The 18,882-nt window shown below is 41.0% G+C and overlaps 1 protein-coding gene across 1 annotated transcript in view; it reads left to right on the top strand.

The window, feature by feature from the left end:
* Window positions 1-18,614, top strand: part of ccdc102a (coiled-coil domain containing 102A) — a 76,008-nt gene extending 57,394 nt beyond the window's left edge. The window contains exons 7-9 of the mRNA XM_056267309.1: window positions 7,489-7,659; window positions 12,267-12,370; window positions 18,145-18,614. Of these exons, the coding sequence (XP_056123284.1) occupies window positions 7,489-7,659; window positions 12,267-12,370; window positions 18,145-18,286 (417 nt within the window). The 3' untranslated portion in view covers window positions 18,287-18,614. The remainder of the gene's footprint in view (window positions 1-7,488; window positions 7,660-12,266; window positions 12,371-18,144) is intronic.
* Window positions 18,615-18,882: the final 268 nt, after the last annotated feature.

Genomic DNA, 18,882 nt, shown 5'->3' with positions numbered 1-18,882 from the left:
TTGTCTGATTTAAATACTTGAGGCTGTGGTTTCCGGATCCTAATCAGGGCACAGCTTCTTGTGGCGGGTTTGAGTGGTTTTCAAGATGGTAGATGTAAAGAGATTCTTCCAAGGCTTTCATAATATAAAAAGTATAGTTGAACATTTCTGCATTGCTGTTTTATTTACACTGTTCCCAAAAATGGTATAAAAAGTGAGGCAGGGCAAAAGTATTCAATTGTAATAGAAAATAGATCTAACACACTGTTCCTTTGAGCCATGATGGGTTACATTTTACAACTTTGTATTATACAAACATGACAATTACTGTGTTAAACTTTTTACTCTACTGCTCTAGTCTGCAATAGACTCCAATGGGAGCAGAATAATAATAATAATAAGAGAAGAAAACAAACACTATAGGGGGGCAATGCACCTTCTGTTGGCAACATAATGTTCTTTGTTGGTCGTGTGGTGTTTTATTTGGTGATTAGATATGACTTGGGCTCCCCATCACAATCCCTTGTGTTGTGATGGGAACTGAAGCAGTGTCCTTTTTATTAATGTCTAGGAAGGTCTTTGCCTCGTGTACACAAGTCATTTAGACATTTGCAACAGTTTATTTTTTTACACAAAGGTTGATTTTACGCGATCAATCTGTTTTGCAGTTCCTGACTGTTGTTTTCGGTTGCAAATTGCTGTTCACAGGCTTTTGGCCGTATTTGTGCGAAAAAATCGTGCCAAAAGTGTAAGCGCGAAAAATGGAAGTCAGAAGAATACAGATCATATTTATTTTGCGCAAACATTAAGCTGCAGTTTCACAATACATGCATTACACTTACGAATAACAGTAAAATGCTGCAAATATTTTTTTATTACACTTGAAAGGCGATTTACACCTTTACAAATATTCTCTTGCACACGCAAATTTGATTTATGCTTGCAATCTCTTATGTACACTTTCACAAATCTTAGTATGCGATTCTTTATGGCATCATATTATCTTCATAGTAATCGACTTCATTTTCATTACTGACAAGTTAAAGGGATACTTCAGGATTTAGCATTAAGCTTTGTATTAGTAGAAAACCTGTAGTATTTTCAAATTACCATGCTTTCCACCCTCATATCTCCCTGAGACGAGAGATTTATGTATTTTTTGTCTGGAAAAAATCCTCAGATGACGCAAAAATCGTCATTTTGTGTCATCGGAGGATTTTTTGGCCAGAGGCTAAAGACTACAGCCAGTAGTAGGAGCTGTCCCGCATGTTTTCAACCCGCCCATAGAGGGTGGGATCTCACTCACAGAATGTACACATAGTGTCAGACATCTTTTTTGGAAGCTAAGCTAGCAGGCTCTTGTTCTGGGGAGAAAGCTGAGTAACTTAGTAGGAGAAAGCTGAGTAGTAGGGGTTACCATTCATCCTCTTTTTCCCGGACATGTCCGGCCGTCGAGATCGTACAAAATGTCCGGGATTCAGCTTTTGCTTTCTGCAGTTGCCATTCATTGTTTACATGCACACACCTTTTGTTTCAATCTAACTGAATTCATTCCGATTGGTGAATCTGAATGTAGTGTTTACATGAACGCTAAACAAGCGATCGGTTGATGTGCGTTTTAACATTGCTAAGAAAATTTCCGCTCCTCCGTGAGAGATACGAGACCGGTGTGTCTCACAGGTGTCGCTCATCAGTAATCACGCCACCGGCCTCGCGCCGTTCTCCCGCGGCCCTAGCCTCGTCCTGCTTGCCACAGTAAACATAATGAATGACGACTGTAGAACGCAAAAGCCGAATCCCGGAGATTTTGGGCGATCTCGTAATCCCGGCCAGACTCATCACGGAGACTCACTAGTAGCCTAGACTTGTTGTTTAACTACTGCGCTCCGTTACCGGTAGGGGTGGCCTCCTAGGGCAGCGAAGCAAGTGCATTCTGGGAGTTGTTGTCTTTCATCCACATAAGCCAAAAATACATTTTCTGGCTTTTCTCAGTCTAGAAAGCTCCAAATTCAAAAATAATTTCACATTTCTTCTACATAAATGACCCATTTTAAATACACATTCATCTTTCCAGAGGTGAAGTATCCCTTTAATAGCTCTGTGACCTGTGTTTTCTCTAAAACCGTTCAAAAAGGATATCCACTTGATAGCATGTGGAAATGTTTACTTTAAAGGGGTGGTTGATTTATGATTTCACTTTTTTAACTTTAGTTAGTGTGTAATGTTGCTGTTTGAGCATAAACAACATCTCCAAAGTTACAACGCTCAAAGTTCAAAGCAAAGGGAGATATTTTCTTTTACAGAAATCGCTTTTTAAGGACTACAACAAACGGCTGGTAGGGATTACACAAGTTTCCTCCCGGGTTAGTGATGTCCCTAAAATTTACATAAACCCTGCCCCTGGAAACATGCAACAAGAGGAAGAGTTGTTGTAGTAGAGCACATTTGGGAGTCTGCTCAAGCTATCGCATCCGTCTTTTCACATTTATTGCAATACAGTGTAGCGCGGCCACATAAGGGGAAGTTTTTATATAAGGTTAGTGCCATATAGATAAGTATGTTGTGGCACTTTATGTATTACCTTGTTGGCTTTCCGCTGTACACTGTTTATGCTCCTACTATTGTTTATTGGGAACCTCATTATACTGCACGCGAGATTTGCGCGTGTCTTCTCTTCACGTGGGTTTTGGCCAGTAGACAGGAAATGACTATTTTGGTTGCCATAAAAGGAAGGAGGAAGGCGGTCTTCAGGAGAAGTTTTTTCTCATTCACAAACCTACCGGAGAGTATGTGGATTATTCCGTGATTTCAGTTGGCTCGCTGCCAAGATTACTGTGTTGGAGGACATTGGACAGTTTTTTCACTTCATTGATCACGCTCCCGGACTTGACACTATTATTGGTGAGGCTGATCCTAACTTTGTACTTACCCGCGGGAATATAAGACAGTTCAAGAACACACCCACACACTCACGTATTCAGAATTGCCTGTATTATCTATGGTGGTATTTTGGGTTTGTGTCTTATGTTGTGTGAATATGTCATATACTGTCAAAAATATGTGTGGTTTGCGAAATTAATCTCTTTGTGAGTTTCAAAATCTCTTTGTTCTCTTGAGAATTAGTGTTTTGTTTGTGGACTAAACAGTGTGAACAGTCGTTCCTACTTATAGTCTACACGCAGTTGTTTAAATAGCAGCGGAGTGTTACATAGTGGTGGCCCGTACGGGGAATTTACTGTTTCATTGTGATATATTGTTTTCTTGTATGTCCATAGTTATGGAGGGAGATATGAATGTCGAGGAGGAGAGAAATACTCAGACGGTAAATACTGATAACCTTGATGATGATGTATCGGTATCAAGAAGGGGTTCGAATGAGACGCCAGTTGCAGATTTCACTGCAGGTCCATTCGTAACTAGACGTAATCCTACCGAGGAAATAAGTTTTATGCTTAGTTCGATGTATATTTTCGATGATGAGGTAAAAACGGATGATGAAGATGATGAAAGCGGTGTATTGAATGGAAATGATCTTCAAACAATACAAACTGAGAATGACAAACTCAGAGTGGATTTATTGGCCCTTAGTGCTAAAGTACAGACAAACGAACATGATTTTAAACAGTCAGTTGAAAGTGCACTTAATCGTGAGACAAGTTTCCGTGAGGCAGTGGACGCTGGTTTGGCAGATTTAGAAAATCATTTTCACCGATCAATAGAAAAGTTGGAGAGAGTTGTGGCTGATTGTTTCCTAAGAAGAGATGCAAGATGGGAGACTCAAATAAAAAAATTGTGATTCACTAGTAGCCCTTCACTTTCTAGACTACAGTCCTACACCCCAGCCAACTCCGTAACTTCTGATCATGATTATAGAACTCCCATGACGGCATCTAGATTCAAATTTCCTCCTTCTAAGACAAGCAATGCTATGGATGAATATAACTCCAGGAAGGTCTGTTCCAACTACCCCTCCAGTGGTGCCCAGTATCTCATCCTTCTGCAGTCGGCCGCCGATTCGGTTGGAGTTTCCTTCTTTTGGGGAGTCCTGTGAGACTTCGGAGGTGCTCAACTTCATCGAGCAGTGCGAGAACTATCTCGACATCAGGCCCCTTCCCAGTGTGAAACTGGTAGGCACCTTGAGCACGGTTCTGAAGGGACCCGCGCTGAGCTGGTGCAAAGCCGAGAGGAGTAAGGTAACAGATTGGCAATCTTTCAAGGCAGCCTTTATGGATGCATTTTTACCGGATGATTATCTTGCTGAAGTGGAAGATAAGCTAAGGTCGCTGGTTCAGCAGCCACGTCAACGCCTAAGAGATTTTGCCTATGATTACAGAGCCCTCTGTATTAAGTGGAAGCCTGATATGTCTGAGGAAGAGATGGTGAGTCGCATCCTCAACAACACCAACCCCAGGGTTGCAGGCTGTTTGAGGGGAACAGTGAAAACAGTGGAACAACTGGTAAAAGTGGGTTCAATGGTGGAAAAAGACTGCATGGGAGCTAAGGATTATTGGCAGAAGGTGGACAGTCAGAATGGGAGAGAAAAGACCCATAAGAGACCTAATGAACGTAATGCCTCTCAAAATCTGGCTGGCTTATCGATCGCACAAACGCATCCTATAAATTCCCTTCTGGTAGGGCAGGTAACGATAAGGGGCCAAGAGGTAAAAGCGGTACTGGATACTGGGAAGCACGTACACCCTGATGCAGGAAAGTTTGTGGAGACAGTTATTTGGTGAACCAAACGCGGACCACCCAGTCCCCCTTCAACGGTTTATTATGGCTGATGGGAAGGTACATCAAGCCTTTCCATAAGAAAAGCATCTGTTACAACTGGCATGAGAAAGTATGTGGGGTAGATACATATATCATGAAGGATGCTCACCTGGCTTTTCCCTTGATAGCGGGTTTGGATTTCCTCAGAGTCACTGAAGCTATCGTGGATGTAGGCCAAAGTAGATATGGGCTGAAAGTGGGTAAAGGTTATATGTATCATTCTTTAATAACAGCTACCGTAAATCCAGGAGTGGTTACTACATGAGAGGCGGAAAGAAGACACACTTCAGCTACAGTGAGTCTTTATTACGCCTTACCTTCAACATGGCATCCATCTCATGCTTCCTCGGTCGCTGAAGTTACTCCCAACTAGGACTCCGACAACCAGGAGGAGTTACGGAAGTTGATCGGGACCTGGCCTCATACCACTTCCAAGTTGCTCGGGAAAACATCGGTAGAACAACACAAGATCCTCTTATGTGATGAAATGCTGTGAAATCTAGGGCTTACCGAGTTTCTCCATTCAAGAAAAAAATAATAGACGAGCAAGTTGAACAAATGCTAAGGGACAACATCATCGAACCCTCTTACTCTCCATGGGCAGCACCCGTAGTCCTGGTCCCCAAAATGGATGATACTTACAGGTTCTGCGTGAACTATTGGAAGCTGAATAGTACAACCTTACCTGACGCATACCCAATGCCACTCATTCATGACATACTTGAATCCATGGAAGGCGCCTCCTGGTTCAGTACATTGGACTTGCGGTCAGGATATTGGCAAGTGGAAATGGATGAGGCTAGTAAGAGTAAAACTGCCTTTATCACTACCCAGGGGCTCTACCAATTCCACTCGATGCCGTATGGTCTCAAGAATGCCGCAGCCACTTTCCAGAGGCTGATGGAGAAGATCCTAGTGGAATTGAGAGGGAAGATTTGCTTTGTATATATTGATGACATTATAATTTATTCACGGACATTAAAAGAACATGTACAACACCTGAACACCATTATACACAGACTCAACCAGGCTTCACTTACTCTCAACATGAAGAAGTGTCACTTCTTTAAACGTCAACTAAAATTCCTGGGCCACATTGTGTCGGAGAGAGGAGTAGAAGTGGATCCGGAGAAGACCCAGGCGGTGGCTGATTATCCTCCTTGGTTGGTTGCCATAAAAGGAAGGAGGAAGGCGGTCGGTTGCCATAAAAGGAAGGAGGAAGGCGGTCTTCAGGAGAAGTTTTTTCTCATTCACAAACCTACCGGAGCGTAGGTGGATTACTCCGTGATTGACTGTCCTGGAAGCGCCGGGTCGCCGCTCCTCCCGGGAGTATTTCAGTTGGCTCGCTGCCAGGATTACTGTGTTGAAGGACATTGGACAGTTTTTTCACTTCATTGATCACGCTCCCGGACTTGACACTATTACTGGTGAGGCTGATCCTAACTTTGTACATACCCGCGGGAATATAAGACAGTTCAAGAACACACCCACACACTCACGTATTCAGAACTGTCTGTATTATCTATGGTGGTATTTTGGGTTTGTGACTTATGTTGTGTGAATATGTAAATATACTGTGGTGGTTTGCGAAATTAATCTCTTTGTGAGTTTCAAAATCTCTTTGTTCTCTTGAGAATCTGTGTTTTGTTTGTGGACTAAACAGTGTGAACAGTTGTTCCTACTTATAGTGAACACGCATTTTAGTTGTTTAAATAGCAGCGGAGTGTTACAACAGTATGTAACACAAATGCAATAGCATGTCACTCTGTAGGCATCTTACAACAGTTCCCACACGAGCGATTTTATAGATTATCATGACAGAATATGTTAATTAATAATTTGAAGATAGTTAACTCCACATCAGCTATATGTAAATAAATCAACTAACCATTAAGAAACATCCTGTTGCATTCTACATGTTGTCACTTCTTCTTGAGTCTCTCCATCTTTGTCCAACTCCGGTTTGAACATAATAGGCAGAACAGTTTCTCACATTTTAATGCGTGTCTGCAAGCTGGTAATGACGCGAGCTGTTATAGCTCTGCCCTCTGTGCCGAGAGAAGCAACTGATTTGCATTTAAAGGGACACATACAAAACAAAGCGTTTATTTCTCACCCTCAAAAAGGGACAATTTTAACATGCTATAAAAAATTATCTGTGGGGTATTTTGAGCTAAAACTTCACATACACACTCTGGGGACATCAGAGACTTATTTTACATTTTGTAAAAATGGGCATTATACCACCCTTTTAAACTAGGCATATTGAAAATGAGTTCAGAATGGGTTTTTATTTTTCACTGCATAATGTTAACAGCACTTTTAGTCTTTAGCAGGGCTGTAGTAACCATTATAGAACTTTTAGAGTTTTTACAAATCATACTTCACACGCGGACAATAATTATTATATTTATGAGCTTTGTTTTGCTTTGCTGCAGTGCAAAGAGAAAAACTCTTGCAGGCCAACAGCTTCTGCAAACCAGTGAATGTACCATCAGTAGAGTATAATCCCAATATAGCTAGAGCCCTGATTAATATTCATGAACCAGGCTGATAAGGTATATAATACCCCCCTAACACACATAAACACACATGTATATATTGATTCTGTGTCAAAGTATATGAAAAAGTTACTGTCACTAAGCAGTATACAGGTTGATGATGATGATGATGATGATGGAGTTCTCAGCTGTCTTGTATCTAGAACATGGTGTCAATGCATCTGCTCTCTTGCAGGAGTTGGCAGATTTGCGGCACGTCCACTCCAAGGTTAAAAAACAGTACCAGGAGAAGATGGCTGAGCTAGCACATGCTAACCGGCGTGTGGAACAGCATGAGACAGAAGTTAAGAAACTCAGACTGAGGGTGGAGGAGCTGAAGAAAGAGCTGGGCCAGGCTGAAGATGAGGTGAAACAAAGCACTTGCTCAAAATTAAATTCATAATTTCTTGGGGTGTATTCTGTGGTTTTCTTTGTTGTCCTTTTTATTTAAATTTAATACAGGGCTCAACAGTAAGTGTGTTTTGTTATGTTATGTTTAAACTTTACAACAAATTGATTCGGCTGTTACTTTACAAAATTAGATAGAGATAAATTAATCTTTGCTCAGAAAACAAACAATTATAACATAAAATTATTAGATGTTTAATTTTCAAACCATTCTTCCTATCTCTCCTGACTGTCTCAAGTAATTTTCACAGTTTTGATCACCAGCTAGATAGCATTGCATTAGTGATATATTTAAATCAGCAGAATTCTCAGCAACAATTTTAAGTAAATCACAGAAAACCAAATCTTTACGTTTGCTATGATCAATGAATGTACGTTATATTGACAACACGTAAATACACTCACCTAAAGGATTATTAGGAACACCATACTAATACTGTGTTTGACCCCCTTTCGCCTTCAGAACTGCCTTAATTCTACGTGGCATTGATTCAACAAGGTGCTGAAAGCATTCTTTAGAAATGTTGGCCCATATTGATAGGATAGCATCTTGCAGTTGATGGAGATTTGTGGGATGCACATCCAGGGCACGAAGCTCCCGTTCCACCACATCCCAAAGATGCTCTATTGGGTTGAGATCTGGTGACTGTGGGGGCCATTTTAGTAAAGTAAACTCATTGTCATGTTCAAGAAACCAATTTAAAATGATTCGAGCTTTGTGACATGGTGCATTATCCTGCTGGAAGTAGCCATCAGAGGATGGGTACATGGTGGCCATAAAGGGATGGACATGGTCAGAAACAATGCTCAGGTAGGCCGTGGCATTTAAACGATGCCCAATTGGCACTAAGGGGCCTAAAGTGTGCCAAGAAAATATCCCCCACACCATTACACCACCACCACCAGCCTCCACAGTGGTAACAAGGCATGATGGATCCATGTTCTCATTCTGTTTACTCCAAATTCTGACTCTACCATCTGAATGTCTCAACAGAAATCGAGACTCATCAGACCAGGCAACATTTTTCCAGTCTTCAACTGTCCAATTTTGGTGAGCTCTTGCAAATTGTAGCCTCTTTTTCCTATTTGTAGTGGAGATGAGTGGTACCCGGTGGGGTCTTCTGCTGTTGTAGCCCATCCGCCTCAAGGTTGTGCGTGTTGTGGCTTCACAAATGCTTTGCTGCATACCTCGGTTGTAACGAGTGGTTATTTCAGTCAAAGTTGCTCTTCTATCAGCTTGAATCAGTCGGCCCATTCTCCTCTGACCTCTAGCATCAACAAGGCATTTTCGCCCACAGGACTGCCGCATACTGGATGTTTTTCCCTTTTCACACCATTCTTTGTAAACCCTAGAAATGGTTGTGCGTGAAAATCCCAGTAACTGAGCAGATTGTGAAATACTCAGACCGGCCCGTCTGGCACCAACAACCATCCCACGCTCAAAATTGCTTAAATCACCTTTCTTTCCCATTCTGACATTCAGTTTGGAGTTCAGGAGATTGTCTTGACCAGGACCACACCCCTAAATGCATTGAAGCAACTGCCATGTGATTGGTTGATTAGATAATTGCATTAATGAGAAATTGAAGAGGTGTTCATAATAATCCTTTAGGTGTGTGTGTGTGTGTGTGTGTGTGTGTGTGTATATATACACTCACCGGCCACTTTATTAGGTACACCTGTCCAACTGCTCGTTAACACTTAATTTCTAAGCAGCCAATCACATGGCGGCAACTCAGTGCATTTAGGCATGTAGACATGGTCAAGACAATCTCCTGCAGTTCAAACCGAGCATCAGTATGGGGAAGAAAGTTGATTTGAGTGACTTTGAACGTGGCATGATTGTTGGTGCCAGAAGGGCTGGTCTGAGTATTTCAGAAACTGCTAATCTACTGGGATTTTCACGCACAACCATCTCTAGGGTTTACAGAGAATGGTCCGAAAAAGAAAAAACATCCAGTGAGCGGCAGTTCTGTGGGCGGAAATGCCTTGTTGATGCCAGAGGTCAGAGGAGAATGGCCAGACTGGTTCGAGCTGATAGAAGGGCAACAGTGACTGAAATAACCACTCGTTACAACCGAGGTATGCAGCAAAGCATTTGTGAAGCCACAACACGCACAACCTTGAGGCGGATGGGCTACAACAGCAGAAGACTCCACCGGGTACCACTCATCTCCACTACAAATAGGAAAAAGAGGCTACAATTTGCAAGAGCTCACCAAAATTGAACAGTTGAAGACTGGAAAAATGTTGCCTGGTCTGATGAGTCTCGATTTCTGTTGAGACATTCAGATGTTAGAGTCAGAATTTGGCGTAAACAGAATGAGAACATGGAACCATCATGCCTTGTTACCACTGTGCAGGCTGGTGGTGGTGGTGTAATGGTGTGGGGGATGTTTTCCTGGCACACTTTAGGCCCCTTAGTGCCAATTGGGCATCGTTTAAATGCCACGGCCTACCTGAGCATTGTTTCTGACCATGTCCATCCCTTTATGGCCACCATGTACCCATCCTCTGATGGCTACTTCCACCATGTCACAAAGCTCTAATCATTTCAAATTGGTTTCTTGAACATGACAATGAGTTCACTGTACTAAAATGGCCTCCACAGTCACCAGATCTCAACCCAATAGAGCATCTTTGGGATGTGGTGGAACGGGAGATTCGCATCATGGATGTGCAGCCGACAAATCTGCGGCAACTGTGTGATGCCATCATGTCAATATGGACCAAACTCCCTGAGGAATGCTTCCAGCACCTTGTTGAATCTATGCCACGAAGAATTGAGGCAGTTCTGAAGGCAAAAGGGGGTCCAACCCGTTACTAGCATGGGGTACCTAATAAAGTGGCCGGTGAGTGTGTATATATATATATATATATATATATATATATATATATATATACAGTATCTCACGTAAGTGAGTACAACCCTCACATGTCACCAAGCATTTTAGTATATCTTCTCAAGGGACAATACTATAGAAATAAAACTTGGATATATTTTAGAGTAGTCAATGTGCTGCTTGTATATCAGTATATATTTACTGTCCTCTGTAAATAACTCAACATACAGCCATTATTGTCAAAATAGCTGGCAACAAAAGTGAGTACACCCTAAGTGATAATAGCTGTACGTCATTTAACCATGTAAAGCCACATGTCCTATTCATCATTTTCATGTTTTTGTCTGCTTGACAGGACCATACAAATTTGTATATCTTGTATTAGAGCAGTTAAAAGTTGTGCTTTGTGTACAATTCTCTCATACTGACCACTGGATGTTCAACATGGTACCTCATGGCAAATAACTCTCTAAGGTTTTGAGAATTAGAATTGTTGCTCTCCACAAAGATGGCCTGGGCTATAAGAAGATTGGTAACATCCTGAAACTGAGATACAGTACAGGCCAGGGTCATACAGAGGTTTTCCAAGACGGGTTCCACTTGGAACAGGCCTCGCAAGGGTCGATCAAAGAAGTTGAGTCCTCGTGGCTCGTGCTGTGTGTCAGGTGGAGAAGCTGGCTTCAAAAAACAGACGTGTGAGTCCTGCCAGCATTGCTTTAGAGGTTGCAGAAGCGGAAGGTCAGCTTGTCAGCACACTGCAACAAGTCGGTTTGCATGGCCGTCGTCCCAGAAGGAAGCCTCTTCTGAAGCTGGCTCACAAGAAAGCCTGCAAACAGTTTGCTGAAAGCAACCTGTCCAAGAGCATGAATTACTGGAACCATGTCCTGTAGTCTGATGAGACTAAGATAAACTTGTTTGGCTCAGATGGTGTCCAGCATGTGTGGCGAAGCCCTGGTGAGGAGTACCAAGAAAACTGTGTCTTCCCTACAGTCAAACATGGTGGTGGTAGCATCCTAGTCTGGGGCTGCATGAGTGCTGCTGGTACTGGAGAGCTGTGCTTCATTGAGGAAACATGGATTCCAACATGTACTGTGACATTCTGAAGCAGAACATGATGCCCCCCCTTCAGAAACTGGGCCGAACAGCATGATAACGACCCCAAACACACCGCCAAGATGACAACTGCCTTGCTAAGGAAGCTGAAGGTGAAGGTGATGGAGTGGCCAAGTATGTCTCTAGAGTCCTGAACCCTATTGAGCACCTGTGGGGCATCCTCAAGCGGAAGGTGGAGAAGAGCCATGTGTCTAACATCCAGCTGCTCCATGATGTCATTATGAAGGAGTGGAAGAGGATCCCAGCAACAACCTGTGCAGCTCTGGTGAATTACCTCCAGGAGGTTTAAGGCAGTGCTAGATAACACTGGTGCTCACACAAAATATTGACACTTTGGACCCAGTTTTGACATGTTCACTTTTGTTACTCACTTTTGTTGCCAGCTATTTTGACAATAATGGCTGTATGTTGAGTTATTTACAGAGGACAGTAAATATATACTGCCAATACAAGCAGCACATGACTACTCTAGAATATATCCAAGTTTCATTTCTATAGTATTGTCCCTTAAGAAGATATACTAAAATGTTTGCTGAAATGTGATGGGTGTACTCACTTTTGTGAGATACTGTATATGATCCCTAAACTATGTATTATGCAATTGTTTCAGTTGGATGAGGCTCATAATCAGACCAGAAAGCTACAGAGATCCCTGGATGAGCAGGTGGAGCAGTCAGAGAACCTACAAGTTCAGCTGGAGCACCTACAATCCAGGTAACCAGATAAATATATGCACACGCACTGACTCGGAAGTATCTCTGTACCAGGTCAACTGTGTGATACGTTTGAGAATATATATATATATATATATCTGTTCAGTTCAGATCTCTTTTGATCAGTAATGAATACAGGATAAGCTTCTGTTACACAACATCATGAATAAGACGGCAGGTTTATAAGGTAAACTGTCAACGATTCCCTCAGCCGCGTTCTCTCTTTCAGTCTCTCTCTCATTATTCTGCCTGCATTCAGGCTTGCACCTACCCGCAGCCAATCCCAGGCTGCCTGGTTGTGGGTTACCGTAGTAACAGGGAGACATGAAGCAGTGTTGTGGGCTCGGGCCCCACGCAGCTGGAGAGAACAGTGACAGGCATGTCGCCATGGTGGTGTTTGTAGAGACTGATGAAAAGCTTCTAATGATTAAGACATTCGCAAAGCATAATTCCTCCATGTCACACCTGTGTAGATACATATGATTAAATTATGAGATTGTCATGAAAACAAAAGTAATTTATCTAAAAAAATGCAGCCTTGCAGATTGGGTTCTTCACATTGGATTTGTGGACGGCTAACTTTCCTTTGTGGGTATAGGAAGAGATGTCAGTTGGATTCAGTCCAGAGACTGTTGAGAAAAAATAGCTGACTCTCATTTGAGGTAAAATGGCATTGTAATTTAAAGGCGATTTTTACATTTTCTGAAAAAAATGGAAGGAGCGTATGGAGTGGTTGTTAGAGCGTTGCTATGTTGTGACTGATTTGTGTCGTCGCATACTGATCCATTTCAACAAGGCTCTCTCCCATGTCTCAATAGCTGCGTTTCCATTACCTTTTAAATTGCACAAATTGAAATTGCGAATTGAAAATATGCCCAATGGAAACACATAAATTTCGCAAAAACTACCATATATCACAAAGTTTTTATGCTCGTGAGGTGGTTTTTCAGGCCATTCGAAAAAGGAATATTTCACAAAACTGCAATGGAAACAGTTTTTCGCATTTATAGGTCACCTGGCGTGAGTAAAAGTCAATCATTCTTTAAAGATGACACGTTATGTTTGGACAGAAGACGAGACAAGAGTTCTTTATTAAACTCATAAAAGATAAAAGTATTATGGGAATACTGGATTCTAAACAACAAAGAAATGCCACAATTTAGCAAGACCTTGAAGCAGATAGGAGGGAGAAACACCCAGAAACACCTCGTACAGCTGCTGCCAAGTATAAGGGACTTGGATAATATACCTACGTCTCCTTCGATTAAAAATAATGGCTTGTGCCGTGGCTGCGATACGTAAACCTACTTACATCCGTTGCCATTATTTTTGGAATGACGTATCGTGAGAGGTAAAAAATATGTTTTAGTTGCATAAACGACTAATTGTTTTTATCGACATTTAGAAAATATCGCAGAAGTTTTGTGCAAATCTGATAAGGAAACCAGGCTAGTGATATTCTTGTCCCTCCTTTTGCCTGGGAAATTCCTAAGTTTGAGGTTTCATGCATGTCTAAAGTTTGTACCGAATCCTGTTCCTTAATGTTTTCATTAAACACTTTTAAGTTAAGGAAAGTTTTCATTGAACTTTCAAGGAAGATTTTTTTTGTAAAAGCAAATGCACTTTCATTGCTAAATGATTTAATAAAAAAGCATGTTTACATAGACTCTAATTTGAGATGCCACATTTATATATATATAAACAAAACATATATTTGAGTTCGCTCAAAAACTAAACTAAAATGCTCTATTGGGAGAAAAGGTTGCTCACTAGGCTGTCAGCGAGTGCCAATCAGCAAAATGAAAGAGGAGTTGTTGAAGAAAGGATGCGAGAACATTCCGAACGTCCCTCTGAGAGGTGGGCAAGGGTTCAGCACTAGCGCAGCGATTGAGGAAGAGAGGAGCAGGCAATGGGTGGATAGGGTGACAGATGGAGTTGAGCGCTTGTCCAAGTTGTCATGGAGACCGAGGATGGTCTAGAGGCTGATTTGGAGTAAGCGTTGTCAAGGTGACAGGAGAAGGCTGGAAATGACAGCATTAAGGAACTGATAGTGCTTCAGTCGCTGAGTTGACTTAGAGTTTATACCCATATCTAATGCCACAGGAAGTTCAACTTCAGAGTCGCATCATTTCCCAGCTGGCTGTGACTCCGCCCACTTTATGTCCTGCAGCAAGAATACCATAAACCATCATATCTGCTGTGGGCACAGTGGACACGCAGAAAAGGATCAAATCTCATGATTGAGGTTGGCTCCTCTCGCCCGCTGTCCTGCTCTCAGCGGCTGTGTCTGTCTGTTAGTCTCGCAGCATGAGACAGCAGCTCTGCTCAGCCCACCGGCAGCACCATTTGGCACCCCCACCGTGCCTATTTGCTGCTTTCTTCATTGGGAAGCTGTGAACTCACTGTCTCTTATTTCTGTTTCACCCTTAGTGGCTTGTTGTTGTTCCCTCTACTAGTTTTTGTCCTGTCTGCTAAGGTTCTTGCTCTAATTCTCTCTTTTTACTCATGTCTCTCTGTCTCTTCCTCTCTCTTTCTCTCTACCTCGGCCTCTACAGAGAGTAGATGGTAATTGACTTTATGTGCTTCAGTCTATAATCATAAACTTTGTGTGTAAATCAATATATGAGGGCAGACAATGCTCCTAATCCCTGCAGGAAGCAGAGAAGCCTACCAGGTCTGCATGTACACTCAGGCGTGTCACATATGCCACATGCGTTAAACACTTTGTTGTCCATATATGTTGACTATAACCCTCGTGGTCTGTTTGTGGTTTAAAAAAAATCACAAAACCTTTCAAATAGCTCAAACAACATATAGCATTTAAAGGGATAGTTCACTCAAAAATGCTAATTCTGTTGTCATTTATTCACTCTTGTTCCAAACCTGTATGACTTTATTTCTTCTGCAGAGCACAAAAGAAGATATTTGGAAGAATATTAGTTGCCAAACAGCTTTGGTGACTGTTGACTTCCGTATGAACGAAAAACAAAAAACACATTTATCAAATTATCTTCTATGTTCCACAGAAGAAAGTCAGTCATACAGGTTTGGAATGACATGAGGGTAAGTAAATTATGACTGAATTTTCATTTTTGGGTGAACGATCTCTTTAAAATTGAAGTGTGAGGTTGCTCTCTTATGGCTTTTCTTAATCTTATGACTGATATAAAAAAATCTTAAATTAGATCTGGTGATTTATGTACAAAAGCATTTCATATGCAAAGACATGGATATACTAACAGTATAGCAGTACACTCCTGCCAGTAGTCTGATAGTAGACCTGATAGCTTGAAAGCTCTGAGGAATGTGCCAGATACGGTTCTGCGTGGAGGAATGAGCTACACAAAGACGGAGACATGGTGATGAGGCTTTGTGTAGAGATAGATCAGATCGAGAGAGCTGATGGTGTGGATCTGTGCAGCTTTAATGTAGCTCGCCGGTTGCTTTCTTATCTGAGTGTACAGGCATTAAAAGGCAGGCACTTAAAGCACACCTCCACTGAGTGACAGGCAACTCATCAGCTTTGTGTGGTAGAGAGAACTAGAGAAAGGGAGCGAGTGTCTCTGCGTTATGTATGGGGGAGTTGAAGAGGGGGATATATTAATAAATAAATCAAACAAAGGATAATGAAAATGTCTGTGGTGTAGAATGGGATTATCATGCACGTGACATTGGTGTCGTGATTTCACGGTTGCTTTGTCTGACTGACATGTTCTTTATTGTACATGTCTCTGTGCCAGTAGCGTTGGGGTAGAACAATTACATTGCTGCTTTCCTATTGGTCGCATTGGTTTTCCATTGGTTTGGTAGTGCAGAAGTCAATTCCACATCCTAAATGATGGTGTAATGTTTTGCATAAAAACAGAACAGATAATATGCCTGAGGGTCTGAGTTTATTCTTTGCCTCAATGTACAAATTGAAGAATAAAAGGCTAGGAGAGTTGCTGATCAGAACTTGAATTGTAAATGAGTAGTTGACATGAAATGTCAAGCAATGACAGCAGTCCACAGTACTGTGCAAAAGTATTAGGCACGTTAGTATTTTCACCAAAAAAGTGGTTTCAAGCCAGTTTTTTACAGTATATCTTTTGCTGTAGTGTGTTATTAGGAAATATCAGTTTACATTTACATTACATTACAAGATTACATCATTACACTGATGAATAGACGTTACTTGAGAATGTTGAAATGATTTATGAAGGATCATGTTGTTTTACATTCAGTGGAATAAACTGCATTTTAAAATATATTATATTTTATATATACACATATAGATAAATATATAACATTTATAAGATAAAAATCACTCGGTAATTATTACACACAGTATTGTAGTCTCTGGTGATTTTTGGTTTGAAGAACTATCTAGAACTGACAGAAAACTACAAGAAAAACTATCCTTTTTACATGTATTTACATTTTAAATAATTATGTCCATGTTATTTATCTGCCACCCAAATGTTAAAATGCTAAAATATTCATGGTCTCTCAGATAAACCCTGAAGACATGAGTCACTGTGTGGGCTCAACAAGAAACAATTTTGTTTCACTATTTGTATGCGTCTCTGTATTTATGAAGCTTTTGACTCAAAAAGCTTTTAGCCTTTGTGAGTGAGCCACTGTGGTCAAAATAGTGTAATGTGTATTTTAGCAATGTTTAGTGTTTCCTGACATTAGGGTCCCTCTTCTTGGAGGATCCTGGGCCCTTATACACCCCTGAATACACCCAGAGAAGCTTTTCATCTGTTCACTTATTCAAACACTAACAATATACAGTAGTGTGTCATCAGCTGTTCAAAGATGAGAGGGTGTTTTTCTCTCTCCCTCCATTTCTTACATCAACCTCTTGTTCTTTTACCTGTATTATTTGTTGTTGGGATTGTTTTACCTTGTCTGTTTACCCCAGCAGCACTTTAATGGCCAGGAAATGTTTCCTAACATGCCACAGGGCCAATATTTCCCTACAATTACATCAAAAACATACAAATACAGTGCCTGACAACAATAGAGACATAGAGAGAGCCAAAAAGTCCAAAAGAAAAAGGATGGGCATTAAAAAGAGTGTTGTCAGAAATAACTGTCTGTGCTAATGACCACCTGTTTTGTGTTTGCTGTTCTAATACTCGCAAAGATTCAGATATGATATAAATCATCATCATAAAAAACTATGATTTATTTATTACATTAATTTGCCCACTGGTTACTCGTTCTGAGCTAATTTGCATTTGCCCATGTTTATTTTCTGATGCAGTACTGGCCTCAGCTATAGCTGAACTGATGTATTTTATTTATTTATCTATTAGCATGTATTATTATTGTTTGCCAGTGGTTGTCATGCCAGTAATAATGGAGATAAACTGTTACTATGATTCTTAGAGCTCCTTTTTGTTGTTCAACCTCTTGTTTCTTGTTCTTATTTTAATTGACGTAATGGAGATGTCAAGAATCCTCATGACTTAAAGTTACTTATGGTGACTAAAGCTCCATTTAAAAGTGTATGAACAACCTGATATGAAATCAACAGTGTCAAATGATGCTAGACCTTTTCTCAGACTTTCTACTGTCATTTTGAAGAGTACATTACAACATTATTGTTTAAAATGTAAAAAAAAAAAAAAAAAAAATACTTTTAGATATAATTTTTGATTCCACTGTGATTTACGGATTTCTCATCCTTTTTTCTTTCCTTCTCTCGTTTGTCTTTATGTATTTACTTGATTTATGTAATTATTATTATTTATTTTATTTATTTATTTTTATATTTTTTGGGGAAAGGCTAAGGCGTCAGCAGAATCCTGGCCTCTTTGGCAAGATGATGACATCAGCTTCAACGCGTTTTGGGCCTGAGGACGCAGACGGCCCCCATAGTGACCCTGATGAAGATGAGGAAGAAGAACTGCAGCTTCAGATCCCCTAAACTGTTCACTCCACACCTGGAAATGGACGAAAGACTCGTAGATCGTACCCAAACATTTCACCTTCTCTTTCATTCCATCTCTCAGTTGAGTCCAGAAGAGGACACAGACTTCACAATCCTCAGCAGACAGATAAACACAGAGATTTTTCAGTAGCCTGTTTTTGACAGCTTATAAAGTGTGTGCCAGGGCTTTAAACGGTGTATTATGTCTCAAGTAAAAAAAAATCTGCTTGCGTCTCCACTAATATATTGCTGGTTACAGTCCTAGATGGCACATAGATGATTAATATAAGGATACAGGTTCACAGATTATTAATTGACCAAACTCTCATGAAGCCCATTTGATGCCTAGTGATAATGCACATGGTAAAGTAATAAGTGGACTCATGCGCCGTTCAAGCCTGAAAAAAAGCCCATTGTAACTTGTTCACACTTTCAAACAGTAACCCTGGAAGGAAATTGACACAGTCTGGATCACATTCTCATCTCTTGTCTGACTTGGGATGACCTCTAAAAGCACCCATGCATCCATAAAATACTTCTGCGCTTCTGCTTCATGCACTGTTTACATGCGTGTTCCCTTCCGCCTCTCTTCA

This window comes from Rhinichthys klamathensis, unplaced genomic scaffold, assembly GCF_029890125.1.
Source record: "Rhinichthys klamathensis goyatoka isolate OS25496 unplaced genomic scaffold, OSU_Roscu_1.1 h1tg000258l_1, whole genome shotgun sequence".
Lineage (NCBI taxonomy): Eukaryota > Metazoa > Chordata > Actinopteri > Cypriniformes > Leuciscidae > Rhinichthys > Rhinichthys klamathensis.
This window is presented reverse-complemented; position numbering and strand designations above follow the sequence as displayed.